Source organism: Neltuma alba, unplaced genomic scaffold (genome assembly GCF_004799145.2).
Source record: "Neltuma alba isolate B1F8T4 unplaced genomic scaffold, ASM479914v2 tig00013373_pilon, whole genome shotgun sequence".
NCBI classification, from domain to species: Eukaryota; Viridiplantae; Streptophyta; class Magnoliopsida; order Fabales; family Fabaceae; genus Neltuma; species Neltuma alba.
In genome coordinates, this window is record NW_021637636.1 from 1 (window position 1) to 19,608 (window position 19,608).

Below are 19,608 nucleotides of genomic sequence, written 5' to 3' on the forward strand. Positions count from 1 at the left end.
GAGAGTCGGTGGAAGATCCCGTCGCTCGCTCAGTGAGAGAGATAAAAGGAGTGTAATTTTAACTAGGGATGGACGGTCTCACGCGCTCTCTTGGATTTTCAGTGTCCAGCGTCACTCCTTTATATAGGGGCCGCCCCCCTTAGGATGACGGGTGTCTTGGGCCTTAACCTGGACTATCACTGTTAATCCAGATTATGAACGCGTGAAAAGCGTGATAAAGTTGAGCGTAACGGAGGAACGAAGGAAGGAAGGAAAGAGGCCCGTAACGTTGAGTAAGGGACACGTGGCCTGCCATGGGAATTGTGGCTGTCATGCTCTTGAATCAGTCCGGTTGACCGAACGTTTAAGCGCGTTCATGACTCCAACCGCTGCTTCCTCTGCTCTCCGTTGAATTCGGACGGTACTCTCAAGTTGAACTTTCAGTCGGGCTCGTTAATAATCGATTTGAACTGGAAAACTATTCACATAGTTGAATGGATTGGATCGGAGTTGGGCCGTTATTAAGCCGAAAACTGAAGTTGGACTAAGAACCAGAACAGTTTTTAAAAAAAACCAGACAGCTTTTTAGCCTGACTGAAAAAATATTAAAAAATAGAAAAAAAAAAAAAAATTGACCCCCTTAAATATCCTAATATTTTTTAGACGATTTTTAACTATATAGTATTATTTCATTAAAAATTTTATATATTGTGGTGTTAAAACCGTGAGTCGCTGGTTTTTTTTGTTTTGATATCTGTTCTAATCTTTTAAAATAATATTTTGATTTGAATGAATTGATAATTTTTAATATCATTAAATTTTTTAAACATACATAAATTTAAATATATAAGGTTTTAGTCCATTTTCAATGATTTTGTTATAATTTTATATTATTTAAATGTATTTCTAAATTATTTAATAATTTGATATTTTTCATCATCTTTCTCAATTATATATGATATTGTTTTAAGGGAAAATCCCAGAAAAAGCCATTGGAATATACTAAATCTAATTTCATATTGGGTCCTTAAATTTCAAAAATGACAAAATGGGTCATTGACCCAATCTGTCATTTGCGAAATTCAGGCGAATTGACATTTTTGCCCCTGAACAAAAGTGAGTAGTTATTCTCTAAACAAATCTAGGTAACGCTTACACTGTTCTAGTGATTACAAGATTCGTTGTAGTTAATAATAAGATAATACCTGACTATGAAAAAATGAATAGTTATTCTCTACACAAATCTAGGTAATACTTATATTGTTCTAGTGATTACAGAATTAGTTGTAATTAATAACAAGACACCTGATTATGAAAAGTGAGTAGTTATTCGCTATCTACGAATCTAGGTAACACCTAAACTCTTATAGTGATTCCTTGAATCATTGTAGTGAATGAATAAGTGAGGGCAAAATTGTCAATTCGCCTGAATTTCACAAATGACAGATTGGGTCATTGACCCATTCTGTCATTTTCGAAATTTAAAGACCCAATCTGGCATTTCCCATATTCCAAGGACCTTTTTTGGGATTTTCCCTTGTTTTAAAATTAATATTTCGTCATTGATCCCAACCAACCGACAATTCAACCGGTCCCAACCAATTAAATTATGACTCGTTGTTCTTTTCCATTCAACTTTCGGTCCGGCTTTTAAAACATTGCTCCCCAACCCACCCCTATTCCCTTCCTTTAGTGCACAGGACCCTAATGTCAACAACTACAAATTTTACTTTTAGTAATTAATATAAAAATTTGTTTAATATTAATTTTTAAATATAACACCATAATTCATTTTGTTTTTAATATTTATTCATTTTGTCGTTAAACAATTTTTATACCAGTTTCATATGTTAAAAAATTACTATCAATAAGTAATTTAAATGCACATGATTAACAAGATATTTTGAAGAAAACAACATTTATTTATTACAGATAACTGACTTAACTAACTTTTTAAATTTTTTCAAACTAGTTAATTAAATTTTATATTAAAAACAGAAGATAATACTCTCCCTCGATTCTTTTGTACAAGAAACAATTACTACTTTGACATTATCTAAGTTTATAACATTTACAAGATGTCTTGAATTTTTTTAGGTAATTTTCCATTTTATCCTTGTTAATTACTTATTTTATATTTGTTATCTCATTTTTTAAAGCATCACTCATTCATTTTTTCGCTCTCTCACTTTCTCGTACTTTGTCCTTCAATAAACAAGGGTGTTTTTAAAAAAGAAAGTTATAATTTTTATACATTTATTATCTTTAATTAATTTTAACTAACATTTAAATATATACTCTTCCATTCCTAAATACAAGATCATTTTATAATATAAATTATATTACAAAATACTACTTCCGGTTCTCAATATAAGAACTAGTTAACTAATTTAAGTAGATTAAGCAAACTAGTTAAGATAGTTATTTGTAAGAAATAAGTGTGATCTTTTTTAAAATATTCTTACTAATCAAGTGTATTGACTAAAACTACCATTATTGCAAAGCCTATTTTAGAAAAAAAAAGAACAAAAATAAGAGATAAAATGAATTAGAGTTTTATATTTAGAACCAAAATAAAAATCAACGAACTATTGTATTAAAAACTGAATATAGTAAATATTATATTTAGGATGAAGGTTGTACAACTTTTTTTTTTTTTTTACCCTATGAAAGTTGTATAACTTAGTCAAATGTTTATTATGAAGGAGAGAGGGAGTACTGAGTAAAATAAAAAACAAGAGAGAAGGTTGTGCCCCTCGTGTGAAGGCCCCAGCCCCTCCGCCACGCCAATAGACGCGCCTGCACATTTGGCCATCACCCGCTGCGCGCTTACCTGTTTCCCTGTCTCTTCTAATTCGAACTGTAACGTGCCAGTGTTAGCCCGCTATCAACAAGTGTATTCATTTTTACGTGTCGTGTATGGATACTTGTGATTCAGCACATCACAGTCTTTGAATTTAATGCGGCTTGTTTCTTAAATTCCATAAAAAATCAAAGTTATAATGAGCAACCAGCTGAGGAAAATTTAATACCACACTTTTTGGTCTTTGTTTGAAGCCTTTTCTATTTGATTGGAATTTCAACGCTTTCATATTTGCTGGCTACTTTTCTTCCTAAAAACCAGCCATCGCCATCCTTTCCTTGACGCATAATTAAGATCCTGCGCGAGGTTGTTGATGAAGGCATGCCAAAAAAAAAAAAAAGGGAACGGATGAATAGGCCTAATGAAAGCAACCCAATTGTGGGTTGGGATTGAGTTGTACCGCATTGATTAAGCAAGTAATTATTTGAATTAATGTTTGCAACAATAATCTTTTTATGGCGACTTCTAGAAATTTAATTTAAGGCAAAGCCCAATCAGTACTGTGTAATTTACATTTAGACATGTTTTATTTAAAAAAATCAATTTGATATAAATCTATCAACTTTAAGTGGTTCGAATGAAAGAAAAAAAAAACAGCTATATAAATTATTTCAACTTTTTAAATTTTTGTGTAAACATTTTTTTTTTGCCTGCTTGTTGATTCGAACCGCATTTTGAGCTGTAATTAACTTTTAAGCTCCAAAAATCAGTTTTAAAGTTCCAAAAGCAGCGTTTAACCATAAGAGCAGACACTACAGAGTACAGAGCATGTGAGCTTAACGATGATTGGGTCTGGGAGTTGACCATGGTTCAGTAGAACACATGCCAATGCGGGGACTGGTTACGCCGTAACGAGAGCGTGAAAAGGACGCTACGATGACCAAACGTTAGCCGTTGGATCATAATACCACGCAGCAGAACAAGGCATAAAATACTCCCTCCCACACGCCTTTTATTTTTCTTACCATAAATTCATGATCGCCTCATATTAAACAGGTTTCAGTCGCATACGTTCCTTCCATGATCGATCACGTTCTGTTGTTTTATTGTTATTTTTTTAGTTTCTCTATCAGTGGCAATAATTATATGGAAACTATCCAGATGCGATGCACGGGATGCTTTCATATTTAAATACCACTCCCTCTGTTTTTTTATTATAAGAGACAAATAACTGAATTTCGTTAATAAGAAAAACAGTTAAAATTAGTTAAGAACAATAAATGTATGAAAAGTATAATTTTTTTTTCAAAAATACCCTCATTAATAAGGAGAGAGAGCATAAGAGAGAACAATTAAATTATTAAAAGAAGGAGAAGTGGGAGGAAGAGAGTGTGTGAGTTGGAGATAATAAATATAGGTAAAATAGGAAATCAACATAAAAAAGTAGAGATAACTTTTAAGTGTCTCTTATATATAGGAACATGCCATAAGCGTCAAATGTCTCTTATAATAAGGAACGGATGGAATACTATAAAAATAGTTTCAATTTGCTTAATATTTTTTATTTTTGTGTGTATTGAAAAAAAAAACATGCCCCATCGACGTTAAAAATATTTATTCTCACACTAATTATTCTATAATTTATTAAATTATGTATATTAAGAACATAAACGACATGTATTTTAAAAAAGTAAAATAAAATATTTTTTCAGCTAACTAAAAGATTTTAACGAGGTTTTTTTTAAATGCATAACCAGGGTTGAAAAGTTTTAATTAATCATTTTACATCTTATTCGTATTATAAAATTTTAATCCGTGGTTGGTGGAAATTGACATTATTGCAATCATAATTCGATTCATGATCTGCCTTATAATATGAAAGTTTGTCAACTATGCGAAATTTAATTTATAATTTTCGAGAGAGAGAGAGAGAGAAAGAGGAAGAAAGTACCCAATAACCATCAGAATAGAGGAAGAATAGGAAAGGAGACGAACGAGGATAAATGTGCGGGAGATATTTTTTTTGTCAGGCATCTATATTTTTTTATTCAAGACATTTATATTCGAAGCATTATTAGACTGCAGAGTATTTTTTTCATAATAATTAAATTTTAATTTATCACATTGTGGGTGATTAACATCTTTTATTAAATTTAGTTCCTGTTGGTTGACCAGAAAAATTAAATCCCCTTTGGCTGGAGGAAACAATTTTGGGGTGATGAGTGAAATCGGAGTCAGCTTGGGGGGTTAGAAATGAGGAGCGTAAGACTTGGCGGCCCAGAATGCGAAGTGGTTGCTTGGAGCCGCAATTGCGCTGCTTCAGCGAATCGGGGCATATCCCACCATATCAGCCCCATTCCTTCCTTCTCAATGAAGTCCGCTGACCTTCCCCCATGGATCACTGTACTTGTTCTCATTTTAAATAATGCAAATTAAATATTACTTTGATAATTTCAACTCTCGAAGTATGGATGATTCCGCGGTATACACAAGTTGTACTCCATAATAAGCTCAATCATTTTGTTTATGATGTTTGACAATTATAACTGGCCTTCAGAATCCCAAGACACGTGGCCAATTGTCAGGAATCTTGAGATCCGAACCCCATGCAAAGCTGAATCATGAAAATACGTTTTTTTTCCTCCCTTTTTGGCCAGAATGGATATACTACTATTCCAAGTTGAAGGCCTTTTTTCCTTTAACAGTTACAGAACAAGAATGAAGAAAAAAGGTTTGGTGTGACTTCATTTTTATCCCCAACCATCGTTTTGCATTGGCAGAACAAACCAGGCCACTCTTTTATTGGCTCACGAAACATGATTTGTTTCATTATTCTCAGCGATTTTCTTTTTTGCTCCTTTCTGTTTTGCAGGTTTTGACATTCGCCCCCGTCACCACTACTAATAAATGCCCTCCATCCCATCCCATTCGTTGCATGGTGGCGTACGTGTTTATACTCATGGACGCTGGCTATTCATGAATCACGGATGCATATCAGTTCATTTATTTGATTATTTGATTGCCATGCATATCCGATCCCGATATTTTTCTTAATTTTTATTCTCGTGGTTAATTAGCACCCTTTAACGAGTGGTGGATTATTATCCTCAAAAGAACTGACTGTGTTGACCAGCTCATAATCATTGATTCTCCGTAATATTATAGTGATTTCAGATCTGTAGGTTGTTTGAAGAACAGAACTTGAAGTATGCATGATGCGGGTAAAAAGTAAAAAGTGATCAGATGAGAAGCAATGACGATAGAAATGGAAGAAACATTGCATATCGTATATATAGTGAGATTATCAAGGAGGAAGGTAACAGAGTCAGTAATTAGTGTCGGGACGTTGGATTAAGGGTGGAGTAGCAGTTAGGGAGAATTAATGATGCGGGATGGAACAAGTGACAGAAAAGAACAAGAAAAAGGCACGAGAGAGGACCATGTGAAAAGGAGTGGGGGATCATGTGAAACATTTCAGTTCCGTCTTTCTTCTAAACCCAACTGATGAAGGCAGTGAACAGATCGATGAAGAAATGAGGGAACGAAATTAAGGCCAGCAGCTAAATAATTAGACCAACGAAATTAAACAAACAAGTGGGGGGGTGGTTGAACCATTCAGCAAACCCAATTAAACTCTCACTTCCGTTGCATCTTTTGCTTCGTTGAAACGTCGAGGCCGCGAATGAACAGAACATATTGTGGAGTATGTGCAACATCGATACATATCATATGTATAGCAATATATCTAAAAGGAAAATGAAAATTGGTGGGAACTAACTTCTATTTCTATGCATGTCTTTCCTGGGCCCCTACTCATTCAGCCTGTCCTGTCAAGGGCAGACCTGGCTGCTTTTACTCCGAAGTCCACAACATGGCACAACTGCCGGATTTAGAGAGCTGTAAGCACTGTGGCTTCTAGCTCTAGCCAGGACCTTGGATCCGATTGAAAAAGGAAAAAGGAATAAAAAAGGGACTAGCTCAAAACAACACATATAAGCATGATGTCTTATAGATGTTCGTTTAGGTGCGGCGAGAGTCGCTGTCTACTTTTCTTGGAATATCCAAATCGCTTTTCTTTTCTTTTCTTTTTTTTTGGGGGGGGGGGGGTTCGAATGGTGATAAATGGAATTAAAATGATTATGACTGGAGCTAGCAGTATAAACGCTGCATCGATATGTTGGGTATAATCGAATGATTTTTAGGGGAATGAAAATACCAAGAAGGTATAAAAAGGAGCGACGAGGAGGAGTGGGAAGGGGGAAAATGATCTTGAAGGCGCCCACACATGAAACATCTCAACTTTTTTATCCAAAAGGAATGGCTATCAAATTTTGGTTGGGTAAATTTCTGTCATATTTTGATTGAAGCAAAGATGTCTAGTACCGTGCCTGCATCATAATGGCAGCTAAAATGTAGTCTCCAGTGATCCTCACGAGAATGCTGATTTTATATCATGGGAGTATTTCTACTGCTGTTACTACAGTTTGCTGACTAACTTATTGAAGGCTCCGTCAAACCTGTCCAGTCCAACTTCTTGTGTTCCTAACATTTTCGTTTACTACTCAGGTGACCAATTCCATCCAGGAAATCGCCCCTGATCTCTGAGATCAGGTTGAGCTACATGATACAAGGGCTTTACTTTTTAATGAATTTAACGTTGGAAAGACTGAAAATATCAGCAAAACGGACGGTCGAGTTCTTCATGTTTTCATCATCTGCGTATAACTCCTAACATCCGCATTCTATGTCATAATATCCTCTTCCATTATTAACTTCGTCGTTTTTAAGTTCCAATAATCTCATTTTCCTCAGTTCTTTGATGATTTCTTGCGCGATTCATTGTTTAACTGACATCGTCCGATCCTCTTTTTCGGTTCAATTTTTTGCTTGTTACACTGATCTAAGTAGAAAGATAAGGAAATTGCAGAGAGGTGCAGAGGACCGGGGAAAATGAAGCAGCTTGAATAACCGGAGGAGGCTGTGCACTTTGCTGCCTAGAATATTGAGTTTTAGCCGTAGGCTCGAAAGTGTTACTCTGCGTCTCGGTAACTCGGCCTTGCCTTGCTCATCCTTTCGGGTTAGCCCAGCCCAACATATCTCCATTTTGAGGCCCTCACAGATTGCCGCTTTAACATGATGGACACGCCATGGCCCAAATGGAAACAAAAAATTTCGGAATTTCGCATTGCGTCAAACAAAGCTTCGAAATTTATGACAGCCTGGCCCGAGGGAGGACGCAGACTAGTAGGGAGCCACGCTACTCCATGCTGTTCCAGCACGTTTCATCATCGTAACAAGAAAAATCTAACAACTTAATTAACCTTTCTAAAATTCAATAATATGTCACATTTATTCCTATTAATATATACCTTTCTAAAAAAATAAAAGTTTACACAATAATAACAAAATATAAATTATACATTAATTACAAAAAAGATATAAAAAAAAATTCTCTCCGAGTTGCGAATTTATAAAAAAAGAGTATTCCATCCCAAAAAAAAATTGAGAATACATTCCCGCATTTGAAAAGTCAGGATGCCTTAACAGAAATAGCTCACTGAGGACGAAATTTACAAGTTGCCTAACCATAAAACTCAAAAGTAAACGAAGAAGGATCTCCGGAGAAAAACACCTTCAAAAATCAGTATTGAGAGGCTTGCTGTACGGGTTGGGAGAGGCTCCTCTAAAACACACAGTCTAGATATCGATTAAAATGTTTCCTGTTGAACTCCAACAAGCTCCCATAAGTACGATCAGCGATGCCAACAAATAGAGCCTCCGTGTCCGGGCTAAAGGAAATACCAGCGATCTCACCAAATAAATCAATTTCTTGTCCCTGTTTATAATCACTGTGAGAGTCAAAAATATGGACGAAATCCGCTGGCTCAGCCATAGCCAGAAACCGTCCATCTGAAGTGAACCTCAGGGCTCTTACTGCACCCATTCTTCCCTTGAGTACAGCAATGGAACGTGAAAGATTTCTGATGTCCCACAACCTACATGTTGTGTCCTGATTCCCAGTAGCCAATATTCGCCCATCTGGATGCCAAGCAGAGGCAAAAGAATAGTCCAAGTGTCCTGTCAGGCTACCGGTAACCTGAAATATGCCATGTCATGATCAGAAATCGTGAAATAAGCAGCTGCTCATTTACAAACAAATGCAACTATCAACTTACCTTTCCTGTGTTAGCATCAGCTATCAAACCCTCAGCACTATCCCCAACAACAGCTAACAACTTCCCATCGGGACTAACTGAAATGCTCTGCAAGGTTCAAACAGCAAACACGATTGTTATGGTTATTTGAGGAAGTGACCAAGATCCACATGGTAAAAAGCGTTCCTAGTGGACGACACTCACGTTAACAGACCAGTCATATTTGAAGCAACCAAGAGAAGCAAAATTATCAGCATCGAAAACTCTAACTTGGGCGTCATTATTTGCTGTCACGACCCTCATAGACCCACTGCAGAAACAACGATTAGTTATCAGCCAAACCCAAACCAAAGAATTTCAAGCGAAGTTCCTTTCTTTTCTTCTTTCCCAGTAAGTTGCTTACCTGGGATTAGGGTAAACATCTACAGCATTGGTTATAGCATTATCATCGGTAGTTATTTTACTACAGAAAGCAACTCCAGATTTATTCAGGTTCTGTCCACAAAGATTCAAAACCCGTCAAAACGGAAGATCTTAAGCTGACTAATCATTTCTCAATTCAAATCATCGATGATTTCCTACCTTGCAAATAAGCTCACCCTGGAAACCGCCTGCTACCATTAAATTTTCTTTAACAGCCATGGTGCTTATTTGTACTCTGGAGATAGGTTGAGCAGAAAATCCGGGGCGCTTCTGCAAAAAGAACACAGTAACAATAGGATCAGATAAAGTTCAGTGCAGAAACCATACAAGGTTCGGTCATATCTGGGTACGTACAACAGTTGGAACAATGGGTTTCACCGCATTAAGTACTTCTTTACTCCTTCGGAGTAAAGACGACCAATGCATCACAGAGTAGTTTTGCATAAGGTATACATCATGCTTCGTCGTTGCCCATAACAAATTCCTCAGCTGCAACAGTAAAGAAAACATTTTGATGACATCAATATCAGCGCCCAGTAGGTATAAAAATGCATTTTATAAAGATAAAAAGTTTGCAGCTAGAATAACAATGGAATGGATACATTGGAGCAACAACTGTTAGATTAGATGTAACTTATTGCTTCTAGCAACGACAATCTAAATATTGTCCTCAGCACAATAGAATACCAATAAATTCTCCACCAATGTTGGCAGTTGCCATCCTCTTTTTCTTCTTTAGAAAACAGGATTTCTATTTGGGGAAGTAGTTACTGATCACGATTAAAATGACAGGGAACCTTTTCTTTGTCCTTTCTTTAAATTGATATCTTAACGATGTAGAAAAAGTTGGGTGGTTACTGATCCCAGAATGATGGCCTTCATTTGTAAAGAGAGGAGAAAGGGAAAGACAGCACAGAGAAGCGATTGGCAACGTAAAAAGTAAGAACACTTGAATATTGTTTAAAATAAGAGTCATCCAACATCATGTAAATCGACAATCACCAACATATGGAGAGTTCATAATCTGCGAAGGGAAGGTTGGCTAGTAGTAAATACAAGACCATTGAAGAAAACTAGTAGTTTGCATGTTAACGTTACTCGACACAATAAAGCCAATGTCCAACAACTTCGGCGATTCAAGTATATAAAGAACTACATCAAAATAATGAGAACGGCTGACCAAAAATTAGAATAGAGGTGATCATCATATGATTGCAAAAGGAAATAACTTATAATGGCAACCAGACAACAGATTATTGGAGAATGAAATTAAATTAAAATAACGCAAACTGAATGTCAGTAAAAGCTGTACTGGCTGGCTAAAAGATCCTGTAAGTGCGCAGTCCATAATTAAGGGATGAGATCCAGTTGATTAGGACAAATTGACATTAATTACAGATATTGTTACAGCCCTCTTAAGTGTGGTCAGATATTTTCCTATCATACCATAAAAAAAAGGTCGTGCCAAGCCGCTCACTTTCCACCTGCCTTAAAATCTGACATAAAGAGAGAAATAGCAAGCCTAGATGCACAAAGGTCAAATGACATAATGAAATTACAAATACAAATATAGTTACAGCTTGAATGCAAAACTACGTGCCCAAATATATTAATCATAGAAGAGAGTAAATACAAAAATGAATGAGTATATGATAATGCATAAAATTATAGATATGGCATGGGAAGCATCCATGGAATTCAAAAGTAAATGCAGTGCAGTATGCAGTATTCAACAAGGACATCAGAGCTTGAATTTATCGTTTGCATGTTTTGACGGAAATGAAAACACAAAAGACCTATTCTTCTCATCTGAAGAGAGAATCAAATACTCAACATCTATCTCCTTATGGAAGAACTCATATGCCATGTTATACCGCAAGAGTTGGGTAGGTCAACTGTAAAATGCAAATACAGCAACAGCAGGAAACTGCTAAAATTCCGGTTAGAAACTATATGGGCAGTTAATTCTGATCAACTTAAAAGACTGGATGGTTTGAAGCTAAAAAGCTTCAGGTCCAACGATATGTGACCAGTTGGTTGTTACCCATCATCATTTTATTTCATACAAGCATGCCATATAGATGGAAAACCCTATCACACAAAGTCACTGATTTTACGAACACCAATCGACACCATAGCCTTGATGAAACCATATCCATAACTTGACTTGAAACCATCTTGTCCGTTCAACAGAATATCTGGCATGTATCGGAATAATACTTTTGAAAGATTAATCTTCTAATTTTTAAGAAAAATAAAAAAGAATAGAACAAAGTAAGGGTGTGCAACTCAAAAGTAAGCCTCCTTGTCATCTGAGAAAGATTTGCAGAACACGATAAGGCGAATTAAGTCTGAAATATGGAAATGAAATTTGCACTTGCTGAAGAATCAAAGGTAAAAATTTACGTAGAACTTTTTTCCTTGATATTCTGGGTGCTGTTGATGCAAAATACAACACAAGAGAGTTGTCAATGAAAATTTCTGAACTAGACTAGAAAAATCTTTTACCTTGTAAGAGCAAGGCTTCATAGTGGCTTCGGAAGAAATTAAACAAGACTCATAATTAACCAATTTTAATCGTACGGAATTTTCGAGTTGTAAAATTCCAGAGTCGTTTGATTTAAGAGAAGATTTTTTTTTTTTTGGGTGGTTTCAGACTAATTAGTCACAAAACAGAAATCATTCACAGAGTGATGCCAACGACTGAATCTTGCAAAAATATAAAACCAGATTTATTCTACATATAAGATTATCATGATCCAATATTATTCGGCCAGATTCGCGACTTGAAACAAAAATTGATGAAGTACGCAAGATAGCCACGTCAAGTTTATACTGCTAAGCTGTAGAATGAAGTCATTCGCTTTAGTAAGACAGATGATCAACTCATTTGATTTAATAGTTCTTAGAAAACAAATAGAACCTTGAAATAAAATAACAGCACCAATAGCATCACAGTAACAGCATCAGATTAGGTTGGAATATACGATTATTATGAGATGAGTTGAAAATGTAAATCAGCTCGATACCCAAATGTGGGAAAAAAGAAAAAGCACAGAAGAAAACACTTGTCACGTGATTTGTAGAGGCGAACAAAGTCTACCTGAAAATGCACAATTGTTGATTTGACGATCCTTGTATTGAACTGGAAGTCATAGAAGGAATTTCCTTTCCTCACTTCGAGGCACTCCTGATAAGCAAAAGGTTTAGATATGTGCCTACTAAAGCAAAGGCACTCGCAGTGAAGAGAAAAACTGATGCGCCGAGTTCGCAGGAATTTCTTATTCCTGTCGCCCGGAAAAAAAGGTTGTTTAAGTAACAAGCAACGTAAAAACTAACCTTGTCAAGATCCACCCGAGAGCGAGAGAGATTCTCATAGTTCTTGTACTGCTTTAGTCGAGTCTCACGGTACTTGTCCCTTGTATAATTAAGCCTCTCCCAAGGAATTCCCTGGATATCTTTCCCGTTCCTAGCTTCCCGAGCAGAAGTATCAGTCTTCGATTGACCCTGTCACGTTAACGGACCCATTACAACAAAGTACATGGATGAAACGCACGATATCTGAGGAAAAGCAGATAATAAAATAGCATTTATACCATTTCAAAATCATCTTCATAGTCGGAGTCCGGAGAATGAGAGGCAGCGTTGCTGTAAGAGCGACTGTCGGCAGAAGAGTCATCATCCTCAAAATCCTCAAAGTCCGGGACGTCGTAATAGTCGTCCACAACGTAGTTAAGATCATCGTTATTGAAAAGCTCCATAAGGATGCGAATGAGAAAGGAAGGAGCGAAAGAGGAGGTGAAGAGAGAGGGGAATGCGCCGAAAGATTTATGACGAAGTACGCCAAAGCACAGAGGGAAGTGGGGTGAAGAGACGGAAGCTACCGCAGAAAACTGGAAAAACAGTGAAAGCTAATGGTTGAGAAAAGGATGCTGGGTGAAGGAAAGACTGAAGAAAGCGGTGGAGGAGGCGATGGTTATATAGGCAAACGGCCAAGTGACGGAGGTTTTGGGGCGAAGGGGGAAGGGAGGGAAAGGAGGAGGTGGGGCCCCCGCCAGCAATAATAAATTAGAGGTGAAATCCGGGTGCCCCGCTGGGGGCTGTGGGTTCCACCCAACCGCCCCTCCTCGCTTACCTGATCCCCGGGCCAATTTTTATCAATTTACTGCAGAACATCTTTTTTCCTTTAGAAATTAGAATAGAAACTGTTCCCCGTTGATTACCTAGTGATCGTTGCATGTCCACAATGAATACGATACTGCTCCATTGCATTAAGAGTTTGCTTTGACCAAAAAAAAAAAAGGGATTGAGAGTTTGCTTGCAAATTTACATTTATGATAATATTAAATGAGTTTTAATGAAGAAATGAGAAATCAGCGAGAGATTAGGAAGAGGATCCGGTGTAATTAAGAAGAGATTGGGGGAACAGTACGTGGCAGGGCTAATTAAGACTCAAAATGTAATAAGGAAATTGGGCGGGGATTAAGAGACGGGTGGCAGATTTTGATAAAATTGAAGATAAATCTTTTATTCCAAATTTAATTAGCTGATGGCTTTTAAGATGATTGATTGGTAAGTTGTGAAAAAAGAAAATAGTTTGCATAAAAATATTTACATATAAGAGATTAATATGCACAAAACTATTTAGATATAAAAAATTAATTTACACATCAACAAGATTTGCACATAATAAAATTTTATGCACACAAAAAAATTGAGTTGCACATCTTATAAAAAGAGATTACTGCACACAAAAAAAATCAAGTTACATATAATAAAAATTAAGTTGCATAAAATCTTTAAATTCTGTTTATTAATTAAATTTTCAATAGGCAATTTATTCCTAATTTTTCTCATTAATTTTGGCGGGGCCAACAAAGGGCAGAAAGAAGACAATAACGGAAAAAGAGAAATGGGGTGGAAAAAGGAGTGGATGGCAAGTGGCAAGGGGAGAGCAGAGTCCAGGTGGTTAGGTCGAGGGCTCACCACGTGGCTTGCTGGATCGACGGAATCCCCCTCTCCTCGATTTTCCCGATCCTTGACACCGTTATCCCCACGTTTGTTTAACTATGGTTGGTTGCTGCACCCCTTTCACCCTGCCTCTGGTATTCCCCCAACCCGCTCCCTTTTTGATATACAACAATAGTACTCAATCGTCTTCGTGTTGCATGATATATAAATTCTCATAATTTCATCTAATAATTCAGGATTTTTGTAATTTGTTATTCGGTCCTTGCTTTTTTTATTGATTATAATCATTTTTTAGCTGAAGATTATAATCATTAGTCTTCATGCTTATAATATACTGTTAATTATGGCCAATACAAATTACGTAATTAGTGAGATATAAATTATCACAAAATATAGAATAAAAAAATTTTAAAAATAAAATGATATAGTGAAATTTATTTGTTATGGACGTGAAAAATTTATTAACTGCTTCGTCTTATCTATGTATAACATTTATGATTTGATTGCTTTTGATTTTATTTAGATTTTATATCAAGTTATTCATAAAATATTATTAACTGTTTCTTTTGGGGGGTATGCTATAACAGGATTAACGATAATCAGGGTTAAAAAAGAAGACTCAAGAACGCAGCCGAATCCATAATCGGTGATTAAAATCCAACCTAAATACACAACCTCCAAACGTGGCGCGAACTTGGAGAGGACGAAGACATGGAATTATCCATGAACCCCTTCTATTTTTAATTACCTCGCTACCCTTTTTCTTAATTTTTTTTTGGAACCCGTCATCGCACTTTTGATTCCAATGGAATGCTTATCTTGAGCCGGGGGAGTTCCATCAATTCCAACTCTAGAACTTGAAAAATGACGACAGCGCAAAATAATGGGGCAGGACAGTACACACGAGGTAACCCACCATCGGAAATATTCCCATAAAGACCAAAAACTGCGTCCTGTTTATTTGACGACAAAAATCAAGGGAAACTAAAGTGCCTTATGAGTGACCGTGGGGCATTTTTAACTACTATAATCAAGATAAGATTTTAAGCAGGTGGTGATTGTCAGTTTTGAGGTCACTCCCGACCCAAATGGATTTCTATTGGTACCTTTTTAGCCTGCGGACATGACTTTTAATTTGGCTTAAAAAGGGTGCTCTCATCTCAATTTTATTAGTTTTAATATAACAACTTATTTTGTTTTTAATTTAATTTTAAATATAAGATTTTAATTTACTTTATCTCTTATATCTATCAATTTTTTTTAAGATAGTCTTTATAATAGTTACACATATTAAATATTTTATCAAATGGCATTTGACCAGTGAGGATATTTTAAGAAAAAAATATCAATTTATTACAAATAACTAACTTAATTAATTTCTTTAATCTGCAAAAACTAGTTAAATAGTTTTTATACATATATTATACCACAACAGCGTTCGTTACAATTTATCCTCGTTATTCTCAGCAAGTGATTGTAATTAGTTGGCATCAATCACTCTTCACTTTTAATTAATTAGGTCAATAACGAAGGCACCCGCTCGAAAATCTCCGTCGTTACTCCTCCACGAGATATGTATGCATATATCTTCAGTGTATTTGGCGCTTGGTATCTTGTCAGCCTTTCATTGGTGATTTGGTGGTCGTGGGAAAAAAAAAAATCTCAACTTATTCAGATGCTTCGTCTTTAGTGACGGTTTAGTATTCAAATTCAGAGATTAAGGATTCTACTTCAGTGATGTTCGATATGCTGATTAATATATAATGCAAAATCTATAAGTCATGGACACTATAATAACTTATCCCGACTTCGTACATTCCCAAGAAAAAAAAACTAAAGAAAAAACTAAGCGGGGGTCATCATATATGATGAAATTTTGGGAGTCCCTCCACAAGACAAGAAGGTTTAGGCACGTATCAATTATTTGTGTGAGGTTGGTTGGTAATGACTCTAATTGACTGCTGCGTGTTTCATAAGCCCGTGTGGGTTTAAAGATAAAGAAACGGCAGTGGATCGTATCTGTCGTTAATTAAGAATGTTTGTTTTGTTGAACTTTTGTGTCTTAATCTGTACAGTCATCGAGGTATTATCTTGAATTTCCTTTTTCCCCCTCTGCGTTGTCCCCAAATTTAAATAGAGTGAACGAGACACAAATATGTGTGTGTGGAATGAGATGCTTAATTCACTGAAGAAAGTGCGGGCATGCGTATGAATTAAGGCAGAGGAAGGGACCGAAGCTGTGGAGATGGGAGGTCGGTGGAAGAAAATTGAACGTGTCCTTCAATAAACGGGCCAATTTTTACCCTCTTTTCTTTTTTTTCCCCAGTTTTTCCAGTGAAAGATGCATACGAATATGCCTCTTTAGTTTAATTCAGCTGACACTTACATTTCATCGCCCTATCTTATCCCGGCCTTTCCACGCTGCTCTTACTACGCACGACACATGCTTAATCTCTGTGGATCCTACGCAGATTGAAATTTAAAGAGAATTGAATTCGAATTTTAATAAACAGTGATTGGGATTCGGTTTGAAAAATCATGTGCTTCATCTTAATCCGATGCTCATATTTGCGCCACGAGTCATTCTGCTTCCTTCATCTGCTTCTTTCAGCGCAATGAATAATTTTCTGGGTTCATGGGGTGTGGCAGCATGGAAACATCAAATCACACGTACCTTTCTCTCCTCTCTTACAATTGTGTGTCTCGTGTTCCACCAATTCAATGGCGCTTGAATCAAACTCGTCGTGCCGGCCAGCACTTTGACATCGATGGGAATTTGAATCTCCAAGCACGTCTGGATGCCACGTGCCACTCCAAGTTCACATTTTACTCGCAGATCCACGGAAGAGACTGACTGGGATTCAAAGGAGTGTTGGATATATCGATTTATTTATTAATTATGACCTGGTTATATCCAGGGGGGAAACCATTGCTTGCTAGGATTAAATACCATATTCTTTAGTAACCGACACATACGGGTATTCCCAACTGCCGATTTAAAAATGACGAAAGGGTAAGGTAGAGAATTGGATAAGGTCATTCTAATCGGATGCGACGTTGACCGCTCCCTTCAGACACGGGAAGTTTCTCAACAGGTATCTGCATCCTATCGGGGCACGCTGTTTAGATAATCTTTACTATTGGTGATAATGAGGTAGTTCTGATTAGCTGCACCTTAGACCGTTTGTTTGCTGACACGTTCCAACTAACAGTCCGGTCAATTTAGTTGGGGTTTATTCAACATACAAAGAATATTTAAGGTGAGATTTATCCGAGTTAACATCAGTTAGTCCAACATTACGCCCCAGTATGGTCGGGGAAGGCAGAATGACTATTGTGGTTCAGATTGCTTACTGCCCAGTGAATCCAGACGGGCCGCCGCTCCTGTTAAACTCTGGGCTTGTGGCCCATTTATCTTTTTGGCCTTTTGCAACCTGAAGCCCGAATCACTGGCAGTTGATAGGATATTTTCTTACCAATAGAAGTTCGGTCTAACAAAAAAAAAAAAAACTAATCTTTCACAACATAGTGAACCAATATTTGAATGCTTACTAGAAGAAGTATTTATATTTAGTATCTGACAATACTTCAAATAGAATTGTCTTCAGTAGAAAAATACCTATACCTTAACAAACAAAAAAAAGATATTTTCTTATTTATAAATTCTTCGTCAAGATTTTATAATTAAAGCCCCTTGAACTTTTACATCTGTGTAGATATCACCCACGTTATGAATTTTGTTCGCTGTTTATCTATACATGGCTTACGGTTTAAGGAGGTTATGTGCATGCAACCCCTTTTTTGGCCAACTATATTCATACAACTCTTTAAGTCTTCTCTTCACCATAACTCGATTTTCCCACTCGTCAGATGAAAATGAACATGGTGTCGATTTTTTCAATCATTTATTGTTGTTCTATTGACCCTTTTCCTTCGTTTTTGCCATCTTTACGCGCCCGCTCATGTGTTTTTTTTTTTTCTTCTTTTTTCCTTTTCTTTTTTGTGTGTTGCATCGTAAGAGTTACTATTTAATAGCACATATAATGAGCATCGCACGCATTGATGTCATGCGCAATTTGAACAACTAAAATTAAAATTTCGATAGTGGTCAGGTTTAAAATCAAGGGCAGAACCACCATTTACTTCACCAATGCTTAGCTAAACCGGAAAGCATGCGACGCGCATAAACCTTATCTTCCTATAAGCAAGTCAAATTCGATTTTATGAACCTTTTTCCTTTTATGGGTTTCAGATACGATCTGGGGCTGATTCGATCTCGGGAAGGATGGAATATTTGTTTTAAGAAGAAGGTCGAGTCACTGTTTCGTGGGAATATGTCATCGTGAAGTTAACACGAACATGATACTGCTGGGATTCTCTGCTTTTGACACGGGTGGTATTAAGTATTAACCTGCGGCCAATTGAATAAAAAGGCCGTGTTTATTAATTACCACGGGCAACTCATTAACCATGTTACCACTTCAATCGTAATCTTAGGTGCAAAAGGATTTGCATCTGCTCTGCATACAGAAGAAGGCCCTGAAAATTTGAAGGGAAAAGAAAGAGGACCAAAAAAAAAAAGGGGAAGACCGGGTTCTTTCGTCCGGGTCATGAATTTTGCCAATTTTAACCAATTTGCTGACCTGGCAGTAGGGGGGGAAAAAACACGCGCCTTTTGGCGGGGTTACTCTGCCGCCTTCCTTAGTTAGCTTACACAAAAATGTCGAGTGTTATACTACCTCCATTAGTTAATATAAAAGTCTATTTGATTTTTATTTTCATCCTAAATATAAAATTCTAATTCACTTTATCTTTCATATTTATTCGATTTTTTCTAAGATAATCCTTCTAATAGTTATAGTTTTAGTTAATACACTTGATTAGTAAGGATATTTTAGAAAAGATAACACCTATTTAGAACAAATAACTAACTCAACTTACTTTTTTAGTCTCATCAAATTAGTCAACTGGCTCTTATAATTAAGACAAGAAGTAATAGTATTTTAGAGAAAAAGTTAATTATCTTTAGCGCCTGCTTTTCTTCTATCAGCAGTTTTGGGCTGACGACGTGTTGTGGCGTATATCAAATTAATATCTCTAGCGGTATGTTCCTTTATGCTTTCTCGGAAATATTTATCGTTCTGGACTTCTGGTCCCCGCGGCGCTCGAATACGAGAATTTGACCTGATAATATTAGATATCAAATATTATACTATCCGTTTTTTAATATAATAGTTTGTTTAATTTTTATTTTAATTTTAAATATAAAATTTCAAT

The 19,608-nt window shown here is 36.3% G+C and overlaps 1 protein-coding gene across 2 annotated transcripts; it reads right to left on the bottom strand.

Annotated features, from left to right (window-relative positions):
• Positions 1–8,264: 8,264 nt before the first annotated feature.
• On the bottom strand, positions 8,265–13,121 carry LOC114736839 (uncharacterized WD repeat-containing protein C2A9.03). 2 transcript variants are annotated; one of them, XM_028924719.1, is made up of 9 exons: positions 12,957–13,121; positions 12,700–12,867; positions 12,464–12,550; positions 9,715–9,849; positions 9,520–9,630; positions 9,341–9,432; positions 9,142–9,247; positions 8,959–9,045; positions 8,265–8,879 (listed from the first exon to the last, which is right to left on the bottom strand). In XM_028924719.1, exons 1-9 carry the CDS (start codon positions 13,119–13,121, stop codon positions 8,466–8,468), a joined length of 1,365 nt encoding a protein of 454 aa, XP_028780552.1. In that variant the 3' UTR covers positions 8,265–8,465. The 2 variants fall into 2 exon arrangements, with proteins under 2 accessions (XP_028780552.1, XP_028780553.1); XM_028924720.1 differs by lacking the exons at positions 12,700–12,867; positions 12,957–13,121 and adding an exon at positions 10,807–10,882 and having other exon boundaries at positions 8,466–8,879; positions 12,464–12,545.
• Between the last annotated feature and the right edge of the window lie 6,487 nt (positions 13,122–19,608).

Excerpts from the sequence above, each read along its gene's own strand:
- LOC114736839 (XM_028924719.1), bottom strand. The coding sequence starts at position 13,121 with ATGGAGCTTTTCAATAACGATGATCTTAACTACGTTGTGGACGACTAT. Across the intron at positions 9,850-12,463 it reads CAACAATTGTGCATTTTCAG|CTGAGGAATTTGTTATGGGC; the intron begins GTAGACTTTGTT and ends TTACTGTTGCAG. Across the intron at positions 9,248-9,340 it reads GATGTTTACCCTAATCCCAG|TGGGTCTATGAGGGTCGTGA; the intron begins GTAAGCAACTTA and ends TTGTTTCTGCAG.